Here is a 16295-nt window from a genome sequence, read left to right on the forward strand (position 1 = left end):
TGTTAAGGTAAGAAGCTTTATGGGTTTGAAGGAAATGTAAGAGGAAAAGGAATTTAACAAAAAACTATTGAGAAACGAAATTTATGACGAGTATTTTGTATCTACAAAACAAGAAATGATACATGCCAGAAGTGTTCAAGACTAGATTTATTCCAAACCCAAAGTGGGTACCTCATCATAGATTACACATATATCTAGAAGTGCTATTTCGCGGCTTCTCGTGAAAACATACAAAGTGCATATTAATGTTAAAGTGAAACTAATATATTTACTATAATATTTCCATAATCGTGTGTGAACTGCACAAGACTTCAGCTAAGTGTTGATAATTGAGTGCTTAAATGAAATAGTTCACATTTAATATGTTTGTCGTTTCACATCTGTCTGGTGCACTCTCTGCACTGCAGATATTGAGAACGGGTAGTTGATAAACGAATAAAGTGCAGTAAAATAGCATGGTACCCCATATTAAATTGTTATGGAACTTTCCAGATTCTCTGTGCTACATTGGTTGGCGACATGCACTCGTGTATGCGTTCCTACCATCAATCGTATGAGTGACTAGAATGTCGAGATACCGAATGTTCAGCAAAATAATCTAAAACAATAAATAAAGAGACATCTAAGGGGAAAAAAAGAGTTTGATATGTTTACAGTAGTAGGCTGTTGCGAGTAGCCTCCAAAGCATGGACGCAATGTATCGTCAAGTGCTGATTCTGTTTGCGTTGGGAGCTGAGAGTTTTTAGTGGCGTGGCACCAGTAGGATCAGAATTCTTCTTCATTCCTTCTTCGTTTTCTTTTTCTTCTGCTCGTGTGGGGCAGAAGTTCTTGCGGTGATTAGCCTGTAGAGTGTCCTGACTGCCACGACAGCGACTATAAGCACTAGGAGCGCTCCAGACAGCAGCAGGGCAGCGACGTCCAGCAGGAGGTACTGGTACCAGCTGAGGTCGAGGGCCGCGCTGCGCAGGTGGGGGGCGCCCCGGTGCCTCAGCACGTACTCCGTCCAGTAGACGGCCGTCTCCACAGGGCTCTCCGGACGGTCCCAGAAAAGGCGGGAGCGCAGCTTCGCGTTCTCGCGGTATCTGCAAACAAAACCATCCGACGTCTGGTATAAAAATTCACTCGGTTTCATAACAGAAGTTAAAATTAATTGAATAGAAGAAAGATTGCACAAAGCAGGAAAAGATAATACGGCAAAAACAGGACACAAAAATATAGATCCAAACAAACACATTTCATTACACGAATCAGTGGTGTCTGTACTTTCGGAAATGTAAAGTTACAGACACCACGATAGTCAAGACGCCTGATAAACAAAGTAAGAGCGTACGGAATATCAGACCAGCTGTGTGGCTGGATCGAAGAGTTTTTAGCAAACAGAACGCAGAATGTTGTTCTCAATGGAGAGACGTCTACAGACGTTAAAGTAACCTCTGGCGTGCCACAGAGGACTGTTATGGGACCATTGCTTTTCACAATATATATAAATGACCTAGTAGATAGTGTCGGGAGTTCCATGCGGCTTTTCGCGAATGATGCTGTAGTATACAGAGAAGTTGCAGCATTACAAAATTGCAACGAAATGCAGGAAGATCTGCAGCGGATAGGTACTTAGTGCAGTGAGTGACAACTGACCCTTAACATAGACCAGGGCCGGCCAAACGCTGCACAGTGTGCAGACGTGCGGAAGTGCTGCACATGTGCGCACGTGTGCGACAGCGAGCGACAGCGACATCTGTTATTAGACATGTGTCCTAAATGAACGGCGGCGGCTCCACTTCCTTGTTTATGTGGTACAAGCAAGAGAGCAACGTACCCAGTCTCGTTTGCCCCTGGTAACCGTAACCTTAACAGAGAAGTACTGAGAAATGGCAGGTACAGTGAAAAAGCAAAGGACGGGAGATCTATGTTCTCAGTCGTTTAAAAATGCAATTCTTTTTTGTAGCCGTTTGTGAAAACTCACATTGTTTGCTATGCCTCCGAATAATAGGCGGCCAGGGTAAGTTTTCAATTGAAAGGCACTACAATACGTATCACAAAGACGAGTGTAGTGTACTCAAGAGTGAAGAATGGCAAGCAAGATTAAATGTCCTTAAGAAAATGGATGAGACACATCAACTCGATTATCATTTTTCATGACCAGTGATAAACGTGTTTCGATTTATTCCTTTCATAATTAAAAATTATTGTTTACTAACTGTGCATTATTACCTAATTCTGCTCCATGTTACATTATTATCAGGAAAGTTGGTCATTAAACCGATTGTTCCAATGTATACTTACGTTTAGTGTTTTTTTTAATGTGTGATGGGCTACGCTCAGCTGAAGTTGATAAAACGTAACATTCATCTAATTGTCGTTTATTATGCAGATTTCAGACGGAGCTGATGAAAGACGTAGCAATAATGGTATTGAAATAACAGGTGATCATCGAGAGGTCTGCGCTTATCATTCTGTTCAGAGGTCAGTGAGACAGAAATTATGTGGGTGTAACTGAGTGCACCGAGAATTAGTTATAGGAAACCTTGCATTAGTTTAATGTTATTTGAAATCATGAAAAAGGTTCGTTGGAAGTCGCTAAGTGCTCTCTTTGTTAAATACTAGATCAAAAACATTATGCGTATTTACGTGCCGTCAGTCAAGCTGCCTTAATAAAAACCCACGGTTGTTAACTGTATTACTTGTCTTACTGGGTTACGTCTCAATGAGTAGACTGTGACAGTATTTTAAATGTTTAATACGCGAAATACCTTCCCATGGTTGGCTTGCAAGCTGTGGAAAGAGCACTAGAATGCGCCGGTACAGAGTATCCCAGCAAGTGGATAAAGCGACATCTGTGCGTAGAAATATGCACTACATGAACCCTGACGGCTGCGGTGTGCACGCTGTGACCCGGAAGTTGCACAGGTGCAGGAGCACCGCACGCGTGCAGAATTTCTGGCCAGCCCTGACATAGACCAATGTAATGTATTGCGAATACATAGAAAGAAGGATATTGTATGATCATATGATAGCGGAACCAACACTGGTAGCCGTTACTTCTGTAAAATATCCGGGAGAATGCGTGCCGGACGATTTGAAGTGGAATGATCATATAAAATTAATTGTTGGTAAGGCAGGTGCCAGGTTGAGATTCATTGGGAGAGTCCTTAGGAAATGTAGTCTATCAACAAAGGAGGTGGTTTACAAAACACTCGTTCGACCTATACTTGAGTATTGCTCATCAGTGTGGGATCCGTACCAGGTCGGGTTGACAGACGAGATAGAGAAGATCCAAAGAAGAGTGGCGCGTTTCGTCACAGGGTTATTTGGTAAGCGTGATAGCGTTACGGAGATGTTTAGTGAACTCAAATGGCAGCAAGAGAGGCGCTCTGCATCGCAGTGTAGCTTGCTGTCCAGGTTTCGAAAGGGTGCGTTTTTGGACGAGGTATCGAATTTATTGCTTCTCCCTACTTATACCTCCCTAGGAGATCACGAATGTAAAATTAGAGAGATTCGAGTGTGCACGGAGGCTTTCCGGCAGTCGTACTTCCCGCAAACCATACGCGACTGGAACAGGAAAGGGACGTAACGACAATGGCACGTAAAGTGCCCTTCGCCACACACCGTTGGATGCCTTGCGGAGTATAAATGTAGATGTAAATTCATATAACTGATACGCCTAGCTGGGCAATGGATCCACTTTCTTCAGAGTGGAGACACAAATACGTCCGATCTCCTATGGGAATCTCAAAGTTGCGAAAATGGAGTCAATGGATAGCGACTGCGGATAGATGGCGTTCAGTGGAAACTAAGATCAATTGTGAGGCGTGCCGAGATATGCGGCGCAGTTGCGATAATGCTGTGTCCCAGATGGCGCAGTGGTTAACGCACATGCCTAGTAAGCAACAGATCTCGGATTCGAATCCCGGTCAGGTACACATTTTCAATTGTCTCCACTGATTCCGCTTAATATCCCGCTACAGCTGACAACAGTGACCCCCTTCAATTTACAAAGACGTTTGAACGCAGCTCCCCTCCACACCACCCCACCTGTCTCCTGCCTCTTCGCACACCTGCTGACGCCCCTACTCTTTCATCCTGCCTCCTCCCCTGCTGCACCTTGCTTTCCCCTCCTTTTCCATCCTCACAGGCCTCTCCCTTGGCAGGTCCCACCTGGCAGTTTTATTCTTCATCGTGTGTGCTCCAAGTGAGTTTAAAGTGTGTTGTTCTGGAGTGTGGCCCACTTTTAACCCGTGTGTGTGACTTCAATGTCTTTTTTTGTGCTCTACGAATCGCCAACTGTGGTTTTTAATTTATGTCAACTATTTAAATTGTACCCCCATGAACATCTCCACGTCAGTGTATTTTTACCTCCATTATCTCCCCTTTTATGTCCCCTTTCTTATCGCCTTTATATGTACCATTTTCTTCTTGTATCAGTTGTCATGTCACTCGGCTGAAGAGTGGCAGATTGTGCCACTGATGACCCTCCCCTGCCCCGTATGGGCAGGGGAATGAAATCACAATAAAGAAAAAAAATGAAACACAGGTAAAGACATGTCATTTTGGGGCTATACAAGCAACACCAATGCTTCAAGCAACAAAAGAGTGTTCAAGTTAATGTATGATGCTCTCGACCTTATCTATCGATTCCATTAGATTAGAATTGAATACCTGTGGAAAAGTTGGTCACAGAGGCGGAAAGGGTCTACAGATGGAGGATTCCCGCGATCATTCCAAAGAGCCACTGTAGAATACTAGGTTGTGCGACCAAGTTAGTGATCCATTCGCTGAACTGTTCCCTATTCCCAGGATAAACCCATTGTTCTACTGTGGAGTGTTTGGTTGTGTGAAAGTTGCACATCGCAGACAGGGATTCGAACCAGTAACCTTGTATGTTACAGGACAAGTTTTCACCAAATTCTCTATGCAGTCACGATTCGCCGTTCCATTTCTACTTTCCATCCGTTACTGTCATCCTCTTACAGATAGACCAGATGTTAGTTTACAAAAAATAGTTCAAATGGCTCTGAGCACTATGGGACTGAACTTCTGAGGTCATCAGTCCCCTAGAACTTAGAACTACTTAAGGGGCTCCGGAACGCCCTATACTTGCAATGTTAAAATAACGTTTATAAATTACATCTTTCCTCACAAAGTATTTGAGGTAGGAAGTTGAACTTTTTACAGATTATTTATTGGAATATGGGCTACAACTTAACACAGGGATTTTACAAAATTTTAGTTCAGTTATTAAAGATGATTTTTTTTTCAATTGTAATGAAAATTCACAACATTTTTTTGCAATTTTTTATTTATATATTTAAAAATATACAGCTTTTTGGAAAAAGGCTGTGTTAAATTATGCAGAAGGTACTGTGTAATATTCACTGAAAGTTTGAAACAAATATGTTTGGAAGATCCTTAGAAAACATGTAATTAGTATGAGAAAATATAAGTTTCGGGAATCGAGCGACAAAGATTGGATTAACTTTTTAGTGCATTCCAGGTCCATAGGATGGATTATCTTCATCCTCTGCAAACTCCTCCTCCAGCTTCCTCTTGTTCCTCCTCCTGTTTGCTCTTGCTTGTATTTCTAGACTCTTTACAGCCCTGTCTGCAGCACGAAGGCGTTCCTTGTCTAAAGCAAGCATCGCTCGTTGTTGTGTTCGTAGATTTTGCTACCATTTTCTTCAGTTGCAGTTACTGCAACACTGTTCCAAAAGGTGGTCATGTATGAACACTTATCACATTTCAGTTGTATTTCACTAGCAAGTCCTACGTGCTTTATTATGGAGAGTTCCAGACCAACTTCACTACAATGAATACATCTTACACAGTTTGAAAAAATTCCTTTGAGAACCGACATATCAAATATTTCATTCACATCCGATTCGCCCATAAAACATTCATAGTTTTCACTCATTGAACCAAGCTTCTTCTGTGAAGTATTTTCTTTCCCACTTTGACTGCTATGGGCAGGTGTACTTGAGAGGTTAGGTCCACTCACTTGGTTATTGTCTTTATTGTTTACAGTAATAACACATACCTTTGGCTTTCCAACATTACTCCCTTTCTTAAAAGCCTTCAGAGGATTTCTAATAACTTTACTTTTACTCATTATTATACTTCAACAAAACAGAGACTCAAGAAACAGAATTAATTACGAATATTTTCGAGATAACGACAGAGTAAATAAACATGAAACAATCGACAATCACACCAGCGATATATATTGAACCATCACAAGTTAGCCACAACACATACTTTATATCACATCACTAAAATGTACCTGATGAACACGGACGTTAATAATACCATTTGACAGCAGTTTAACAGCGCCACAGTGGGTCACGCTCATGTAGAACACATTTCAAAAAAAATTTAAAAATAGTTGTAGTCTTCGGAATTGAATAAATTATATATCTATTAAAAGGTAATAGTCTGCAGATTCAGAAAACGCAAAAAAGTAAAAATTGAACTTTTCATGATTTTGAGCCTTTCCGGAGCCCCTTAAACCTAACTAAGCTAAGGACATCACACACATCCATGGCTGAGGCAGGATTCGAACCTGCGACCGTAGCGGTCGCGCCTTTCCAGACTGCAGCGATTAGAACAGCTCGGCCTCCCCGGCCGGCTGTTAGTTTACACATTACCAACTTTATTATTTTGTCAGTCATATCTTTCACTATTTTCCGCAGCATCTTCCATATGTAAATATTTTTCTCGTTATTCTCAAATACTCTCACCTTGTGTTTATTTTATTGTAATTGTCACTTTGACTCCAATTGATAAACACGCTATTCTGTTGTTCCATCACATGGACGTCTCTTCTGCTTGGCGTATCCATTTATACTTTAAAATATACGCTGATCAACTAGAACATTATGGCCACCCATAGACGGTATGTCCGTTTTGGCACAGATAACAGCGGCGACGCGTCGTGGCATGGAAGCAACGAGGCCTTGACAGGTCGCTGGAGGGAGTTGGTACCACATCTGCGCACACAAGTCATCGACGTCCCTTAAATTTCGGGGAGAGAGTGTTGAGCTCTGACACTACGTTGAATCATATCCAAGATGTATTCTATCGGGCTCAGATCTGACGAGTTGGGGGCCTGCACATCAACTGGAACTCGCTGCTGTGTTCCTCGAACCACTCCATCACACTCCTGGCCTTGTGACATGGCGCATATCTTGTTGAAAAATGCCACTGCCGTCGGGAAACATGATCGTCATAAAGGGGTGTACGTGGTCTGCAAACAGTGTGTCATACTCCTTGGTCGTTACGGTTGTTGCACGAACTCCACTGGTCCGTTGGATGCCCACGTGAATGTTCCTCAGAGCATAATGAAGCGCCGCCAGCTTATCGACGTCCTGCAGTACAGGTGTCAAGGAGTTGTTCCCCTGGAAGATGGCGGATTCGCACCCTCCCACAGGAATGACGAAGAAGATATCGGTTCCATCAGACTATGTAACGCTCTGCCACTGCGCCAACGTTCAGTGCTGATGGTCACTTGCCCATTACAGTCGTAGTTTCCTATGTCGTGGTGTTAACATTGGCACATGCATGGGTTGTCGGGTGCTGAGGCCCAACGTTGCGAGTGTTTGGTGTAGTGTGTGTTGAGACACACTTGTACTCTACCCAGCATTAAAGTCTGATGTTAGTTCCCACACAGCTCGCCGCCCGTCCTAATTTAAGAGACTGCCCAGCCTACGACGTCCGAAATCTGGCATGACGGGTGGTCGTCCAACCTCGCGATGTTTTGACTTGGTTTCAACACGCGTTTACGACACTTACCACAGCACTGCTAAGTCGTGCATGTTCCAAAACGGTCGTGCCGAGTCTCCGGGCCATCACATCCTCCTCTTGGTCGAACTCAGATAGATCACACGCCTTTCTCATTCTACAGACGGACAACATGCTCACTGTGTGTGTGTGTGTGTGTGTGTGTGTGTGTGTGTGTGTGTGTGTGTGTGTGTGTGTGTGTGTGTGGTTGGGTGGGTGGGTGGGTGGGTGGGTGTGGGTGTGTGGTATTTGTATGTGTGTGTTTGACGAGCAGTCATTTCTCGCCAGGTGACACTGCTGTCGCCTGAACAGATTTATATCGATAGTAAGTCAGTGGTCATAGTGTTCTGGCTGATCAGCGTATATCTTCTTGCTGTTTATGTATTACTTATAACTGTTACACATTTAGGTTAAGAGTGGATTTAAGGAGTATAAGGGTAGAGATCTTTTATACGTGGCTTCTTAGTATGTACACATCTGTGTTTCAGTTGCTTTTTCTGTGAGACGAACAGTCTTCCCACAATATTTACGACCTGATATTTTCTGCGAGATCCTAACTGCATCTCTAAGTGGACTACATCCGTCGGAAGGCAACCGTTTGGAGTCCACGCATCACACTTCAGCACTGACCTGCTGCCCGTTGGAAAATAAGAATTAATGTTTTGCTCTTGCCATATATACTTGGATATATAATATTTGTTCCTTTCATATTTACTTACCCTTTAGAGTAAGTATCTCATTTATGTTACAATTGCACTGTCAAAGATGGCATCTGGTCAGGTTCTGCATTTCACTCTCCAGGTGCTATATCGTTTTTTAAGGTTTTGCGCCATTTCACAGTGTCCTCGTTGACGACATAGTTTGACGAGGACTTTGCGAGGCGAAAAATACTAAAGTAAATAAATTAATACCGTATAATATCTACACTTTTGGTTCTATTCATTTTTGAATATTAAGCTTGTTTTAGTACCAGGCAGATAGCGAGGGCATCTTATCGTGCACCATACTTGCGTGTATGACGATATTTCGACGTCCCACAACTGGCATGGGCAACAATTTTTCGATTAAGTGTCACAGTTCTCCAGTTTTATTAGTTTGAGCGAAAGCTCGAGATGAGTAAATGCGGAAGCAGAGCCACTATTGAAAACACACCGAGGAGAAAATGAAGGTACGCTTGCGGATCCTATCCCGGCAGTGCGACCATATATATGTCACAATGGCACAGCAGACGCTGAATCACAAAAGTAGTAGCAGGCCACTCGGATCTGAGGATCTCTCCAACCGATGGTGGTAGGTTCCAGCAAATAGGAAAATCAATAGGGGAATGTCGAAAATAAGTGACTAGCACCCAAATACGGAACTAGTAATCAATAGCGAATTAGTGGTCTTAGACAGTCATAATCACAGTTAGTCATGGGAAAACACCACATTAACGTCGAAGGAGGGAGGTGAACCAAGACGCCTGAAGACAGTGGTGCTGCCTGGATGTCCCAGAGCCGAGAGCCAGGAAGAATTAAACATTACGCAAAGAAGTCTCTATTCCATTCCGGCGATCAACACTTAGGTAATAGAGTACCGGAAGAACTGGACGTCTTTGTACTTGTGTCAGATAGTAGAAGAACAAGAGCAGTCCACACTTGTCTCTACTAGCGAGCTAATATAGGTGCTTCTGACGAAACAGAGTAATTAAAATAACAGAGAGAGATACGTGTATTTCCTATCGGCAAATAAGCAGAACGAGTTATGGGGCAGCACTCATCTCTGGAGCAAGGAATCAATGTTGTTAAAGTAATCAGAACTGTTGACTGTAACGTAACTGTCTCTTGAAGGACTTAGGCAAGCGGGCCGCAAAGAAAAAGCCGTTTTAGGGCGCCTCTCCCAGTAAGGTATGAGGGGCAGTCAAACGGAAATCAAACACTCGCCATAACACACAGCCGGTGAGACAGTTGCCTCACTGTTGCATTGTTTCGGTATTCTCACAGTTGTGGTGAAAGGCATAGTAATACATCATAGTTGCACGCAGTTGTTGGGTTATGACCTTGGTTGTTGACCGTCCAGTTGTTATAGTATTATTTGGCCAGCTCCTACGATTCGGCTAGCCTTCAGACACCTGTGCAGCAGACGAGGCCTGCATTCCTCGTCCGCCTGTCACACAGCCTTCAGAGATTACATGGTAAACAGAGCTGTAAAACTAACGTAGGCTAACGTAGACTTCATAAGTGAGCGTAGAATAGGGTAGTTTTCCTAGTCGTCTTGGTCAGTTACAATCGTAATCGCGTTACCTGCGCGTTAGGTGTGTCGCAGCACATCGGGCGTTACCTCAAATGGCTCTGAGCACTAAGGGACTTACTATCTGAGGTCATCAGTCCCCTAGACTTAGAACTACTTAAACCTAACTAACCTAAGGGCAGCACACACATCCATGCCCGAGGCAGGATTCGAACCTCGACCGCAGCAGCAGCGCGGTTCCAGACTGAAGCACCTAGAACCGCTCGGCCACAACGGCCGGCCGGCGGCCGTTACCTCACTTCTGTTGCTTTGTTTGCGTAAGCGATCAGTGTCTTACTAGATATGTCTCACTAGATTCCCTTGAAAACCGAAAGTTGTGAGCCATATAGAAACTGTATATACAGGGTGTTACAAAAAGGTACGACCAAACTTTCAGGAAACATTCCTCACACACAAATAAAGAAAATATGTTATGTGGACATGTGTGCGGAAACGCTTAATTTCCATGTTAGAGCTCATTTTAGTTACGTCCGTATGTTCTTCCACCTACGCTCAATGGAGCACGTTATCATGATTTCACACGGGATACTCTACCTGTGCTGCTAGAACATGTGCCTTGACAAGTACGACACTACATGTGGTTCATGCACGATGGAGCTTCTGCACATTTCAGTCGAAGTGTTCGTACGCTTCTCAACAACAGATTCGGTGACCGATGGATTGGTAGAGGCGGACCAATTCCATGGCCTCCACGCTCTCCTGTCCTCAGCTCTCTTGACTTTCATTTATGGGGGCATTTGAAAGCTCTTGTCTACGCAACCCCCGTACCAAATATAGAGACTCTTCGTGCTCGTATTGTGGATGGCTGTGATACAATACGCCATTCTCCAGGGCTGCATCAGCGCACCAGGGATTCCATGCGACGGAGGATGGATGCATGTATCCTCGCTAACGGAGGACATTTTGAAAATTTCCTGTAACAAAGTGTTTGAAGTCACGCTGGTACGTTATGTTGCTGTGTGTTTCCATTCCATGATTAATGTGATTTGAAGAGAAGTATTAAAATGAACTCTAACATGGAAAGTAATCGTTTGGCCGTACCTTTTTGCAACACCCTATATATATATATATATATATATATATATATATATATATATATATATATATATATATATTGAACATATTTTTTCTACTCAGTTTCCTCCTGTCCGTTACTTAAAAATAATCAGTGGTATAGCAAAAACGAAATTATCAATGATTCATTGAGATTTTATTCGAAAGTCGTTGAGTTATAACGTCAAGCAGAGGGATGTTGTTGTAAAAGCAAAAAGCAATATATTATTACCTTGAAGCGCTGGAAAATGTGACTTCCTCTGACAACATACCCGGCTGGGGTGACCGAGCGGTTCTAGATGCTTCAGTCTGTAACCGAGCGACCGCTGCGGTCGCAGGTTCGAATCACACATCGGGCATGGATGTGTGTGATGTCCTTAGGTTAACTAGGTTTAAGTAGTTCTAAGTTCTAGGGGACTGATGACCTCTGCTGTTAGGTCCCATAGTGCTCAGAGCCATTTGAACCATTTTTTTTCTGACAACATATCGCTTCAATAGTTTGTCGAGTTTGTACAAAACACGTTTCCGATATTCGTAAACAACTTTTGCAATAATCAATAACAGGAAACTCTTGCCATTGGTCATGGTTCAAAAATGGCTCTGAGCACTAAGGGACTTAACTTCTGAGGTCATCAGTCCCCTAGAACTTAGAACTACTTAAACCTAACTAACCTAAGGACATCACAAACATCCATGCCCGAGGCAGGATTCGAACCTGCGACCGCAGCTGCCGCGCGGTTCCAGACTGTAGCGCCTAGAACCGCTCGGCCACTCTGGCCGGCCATTGGTCATGGTGAAGAACGCTCTATTCAGTACAAAATAACAACAATAATTATATAAATTTTCTTATATTTGTGTATACCAGGGTTGGAACTTAAATAGTGGGAACTATTTATTCACAACCGATACAAAAGAGTTACACGTTAGCACCTGTTACTGTCCTTCAAAGAAGTCACCAGCGTTTTGTAGAACCCGTTACCAGCAATGTAGAAGGCATAGTATACCGTTAGCAGAGCCTGTTGTGTTGATGGTGGGATTGGAGCGGTCTACTGCCTGTCGAATCTCTGGAACAGTTCTGAAGTGAATGCCACGAAACGGTTCCTTCATCTTCCGAATCAAATCAAAGTCACAAGGACTCAAGTCCGCTGAGTATGGTGGATGGTACAGTACTTCCCAGTCCCATCGACCGAACAGAGCAGCCACAGTATGCGCTGTATGCGCCCGGCAATTGTCGTGCAAAATTATGGGTGGGTTGCGCAGAAGGTGTCGCCGCTTCTTCCGCAAAGCTGATCGCAGGTGATGCTCCAAAAACGAACAGTAATACCGTGCATTGACGGTCTGCCGTGGAGGAACGCAACCCACCCAGTGCCTTGCACGACAATTGCCGGGCGCATACAGCGCATGCTGTGGCTGCTCTGTTCGGTCGATGGGACTGGGAAGTACTGTACCGTCCACCATACTCCCCGGACTTAAGCCCTTGTGACTTTGATTTGTATCCGAAGATGAAGGAACCACTTCGTGGCATTCGCTTCAGAACTGTTCCAGAGATTCGACAGGCAGTAGACCGCTCCATTCCCACCATCAACAGAACAAGCTCTGCTAACGGTCTACTACGCCTTCCACATCTGTGGCAACGGGTTCTACACAACGCTGGCGATTGCTTTGAAGGGCAGTAACAGGTGCAAACATGTAACTCTTTTGTATCGGTTGTGAATAAATAGTTGCCACTATTTAAGTTCCATACCTTGTATAAACTTTACATGCATCAGAAGTAACTACTTTGGACGCATAAAAGCACTGAAGATGCGCGATCAGCTAACTTTTATTACCTATAGAATGCAATTTATATTTTGTAAGGATGTAAAAAACACAATGGTTTAACACTGAGCGATGTGCAGTTCAAATTATGTGCAAACAAAAAGAGATCATCGGCTCCTAGTCTCTCATTTATGTTTCTTTCCCTACCAATGCTGCTTACACTACAGGTAATCCTACGATTTACAACATCATTTATTTAGTGTACCAAAACTGTCGAACGCAACTATACATGTAATCAAGTTCCTCGAGCGTTGAATCACAATCGGAATAAGCCTACATCTCAGCTATTTAATTGGGAATCGCTGAAACATTCTCAGTACAGGGGGGATCTTTCACCGTGTGATTCTCGCATCTTTGACGACCTGAAGAAAGACACCCGTGGACACCGGATTTAGTCGGATGAGAGAGTGCAAGAGTGGGCGTGGTTGTGAGTCCCTCATCAGCCGACCGCTTTCTACGAAACTGAAATTGATCGTCACCTCTTCCAGTGCGATAAATGTCTTAACGCGTGTGGTGATGACTTCTGGATGGATCCATTCCATGGCCTCGTTGTGTAGGGTGTTTCGCTTTCATGCGACTGCCCCTCATATACATGGAAAATAAACCATTGAACTACTTAAGCATTACCTGTTTGAAATTCAGACCACTTCCTAGTCTGATAATAGCCCTCCCCATTCTCCTCACCTTTCCTACGTAAATGAGGAAGGCTTTTATTCTCTCCCTCTTGCTATGAGGATACGAAGAAGCCAGCCCAGAACGAACTGTTGCTCACGGCAGCAACTAAGGCGAAGGCTGCCGATTGTTACCCACAAAATATGAAATAAGGTTTACATAACACATAAAATAAGCAGAGTAACTCACACTGGGTTGTTCAAAACTTCATAAATAGCCCACTCCACGGACTGGGCAGTCAAGTTTTGCAGATCTAGTACGATGCCGTATCCGAAGTTGGCGATTCTGCGGGCATTATAGCTCTGTTCAGGTCCAACTGGTATTCCGATAACGGGGACACCCCGGGCGGTCGCTTCCAAACTGCTCTGCAGTCCTCCGTGGGAGATGAAGAGCTGTACGTTTTTGTGAGCTGAAACACAACCATCATCACTGTCAAACACATAGGTTAGCTGCAAAACATGTGAAATACACTGCTGGCCATTAAAACTGCAACATCACGGAGGCAGTTGGCACTAATGTGCATGGGTAGGTAAACGATAGTCTTTTCAGCACAAATCTCACACAGTAGGTAGTAGAAAAGTAAACTAGAAACATTTAAACTAAAATCCGTCACGACAGGTCTCCGAAGACCCAACGGTACTGACCGACCGCCGTGTCGTCTTCACCCCACAGGTGTCACTGGATGCGGAGGTGGAAGAATGTGAGGTCAGCACACCGATCTCCCGTTCTTGTGACCGGAGCCGCTAATTCTCAACTAAGTAACTCCTCAATTTGCCTCACAAGGGTCGAGTGCACTCCGTTTGGCAACAGCGTTCGACAGACTGGACGGCCACCCATCCAAGTTCAAGCCAAGCCCGACAGCGCTTAACTTCGGTGATCTGACGGGAACCGATGTTACCACTGTGACAAGACTGTTGGCGTAGGTAGGAGAAACGTTATCTAAATTCCGAATATAAAGACGGCTTATGCAGTTGACTTCTCATTGAGTAATCACATTTGAACGTTGTAGTTTGTTTCAGGGCCGTATTAAACCTACTGTAAGAATTTGACGACAAAAGGCTCGTGATCTGTTAAGACTGATTCTATCGTTCAACGAGATTGCTGCTCGCGTTGGTAGGTCTCTCAAAGTATAATGCCAATACGTAATCGATTGGATCAGGAGAGCCATACTGATAGCCATACTGGATCAGAATGGTCCCACATGACTAGCGCCCGATAGGACAAACATTATGTTCGCTCAGTGGTGTAGCATCGTACAGTGACATCTGATACCTGGAGCCTGGATCTGGTAGTGTTTGCAGAAAATATCCACCATGCAGCGCCACCGCGTCTGGTGCGCTATGGACTGTTGCTATGGCGACCATAGTTGGCTCTTAGCTGGGTGCGGCAACAGGGTGAGGCGTGTCAAAAGCGATGTGCCAAAAGAAAACACTTGAGACAGGGGAAGCACCACGTCCTTCTTTCAGAAAAGTCCAGGTTCTCACACGTACATGATGAGTGTGATCGGATGTGGAGGCTCCGGGGATTACAGTTCACCTTTTGTTAATACAGCTGGTAATTTGGCTATCAGTTGTTGCATTTATGACCTGTAAAGGCAGCGAACTTTGTCCTATCTTCTAGGTTTCTGTACCACTATGTTTCAACAAGATAATGCAAGACCCTTCTTTGTACGTTAGGTCTTGAATTAGTTCGATACAGAGGTCGTTAGACTCTATCACGGTCAGAGCGTTCTGCAGATCTCTCACCCATTAAAAATACCTGATCATGAACTGCCGACAGATTGACGCACCATCGCTCACCAACTACTGCGAATGACAAAGCCTTGGACAGAGTCGTAGCAGCAAGGAATGACGTAACCTTATCTGTCATCTGAGCTGAGTTAAACTAGATGCTCGTCTGCGTTACAGCTCGGTGTACTAAATTCCGCACTCTGTGTAATCTCAAATCACCTGCAAATTAATCGTCTACTCTTCCTCCTAGACTGTATGCGTAGGACACATAAAATGTCGTTATTTTCGATCCTTCGTGATGTTGTAATTTTAATGGCTAACAGATTAGTTACTTTAAGGAATTTACTTTTCAGCACAACTATGGAAAGAGCGAGGAACACCACGTAATTGTCAATAATTAATAATACAAATAAATACACTAATGAGCCAAATCATTACTACCACCTGCTTAATAGTGTGTTTGTCCACCTTCGGAAAGCAGTATAGAATATGGGTGGCGTGGAGTATAAAAGTCCTTAGTAGCTTAAAGTGGGGAAACAGTGCTGATATTCTGGCTGAAGGAAGATTTTTGTTCTTGTCAGTCACTGGATGTGAGGCAGCTGGTATACCGACGCGTTTCTGTTACGATCATCATCAAAAAATCGGGGCAGGGAGAAGAATTACTTACATACAGTAAGGGTCATGTGAATGGGACACAAGCCCAAACGTTTTGGAATGTGTCACATTCACATGAAATAATACTGTATGTATGAAGTTCTCCTCCCTGTATTGATTTTTGATGACTATTGCAAACTAAACGCGTCAATAAACTAGTCGCCTGACATCCAGTGAATGACAGGAACCAAATTCCTCCTTCAGCGAGAATATCAGCACTGTCTTTTTTTTCCATTTTGATTCACATAATGGGAGCATAACTCTTGCGTGACTGTTTCACACCGTGTATCTTAGTAGCTTTTCGCAAGT

The 16295-nt window shown here is 43.8% G+C and overlaps 1 protein-coding gene across 1 annotated transcript in view; it reads right to left on the bottom strand.

The window, feature by feature from the left end:
• Nucleotides 1-778: 778 nt before the first annotated feature.
• LOC126419442 (UDP-glycosyltransferase UGT5-like) overlaps nucleotides 779-16295 on the bottom strand; it is a 33024-nt gene continuing 17507 nt past the window's right edge. The window contains exons 3-4 of the mRNA XM_050086630.1: nucleotides 13792-14011; nucleotides 779-1082 (exon numbers count right to left, since the gene is read on the bottom strand). Coding sequence (XP_049942587.1) covers nucleotides 779-1082; nucleotides 13792-14011 — 524 coding nt within the window. The remainder of the gene's footprint in view (nucleotides 1083-13791; nucleotides 14012-16295) is intronic.

The sequence above is a fragment of the Schistocerca serialis genome, chromosome 9 (assembly GCF_023864345.2).
Source record: "Schistocerca serialis cubense isolate TAMUIC-IGC-003099 chromosome 9, iqSchSeri2.2, whole genome shotgun sequence".
Classification (NCBI taxonomy): Eukaryota; Metazoa; Arthropoda; class Insecta; order Orthoptera; family Acrididae; genus Schistocerca; species Schistocerca serialis.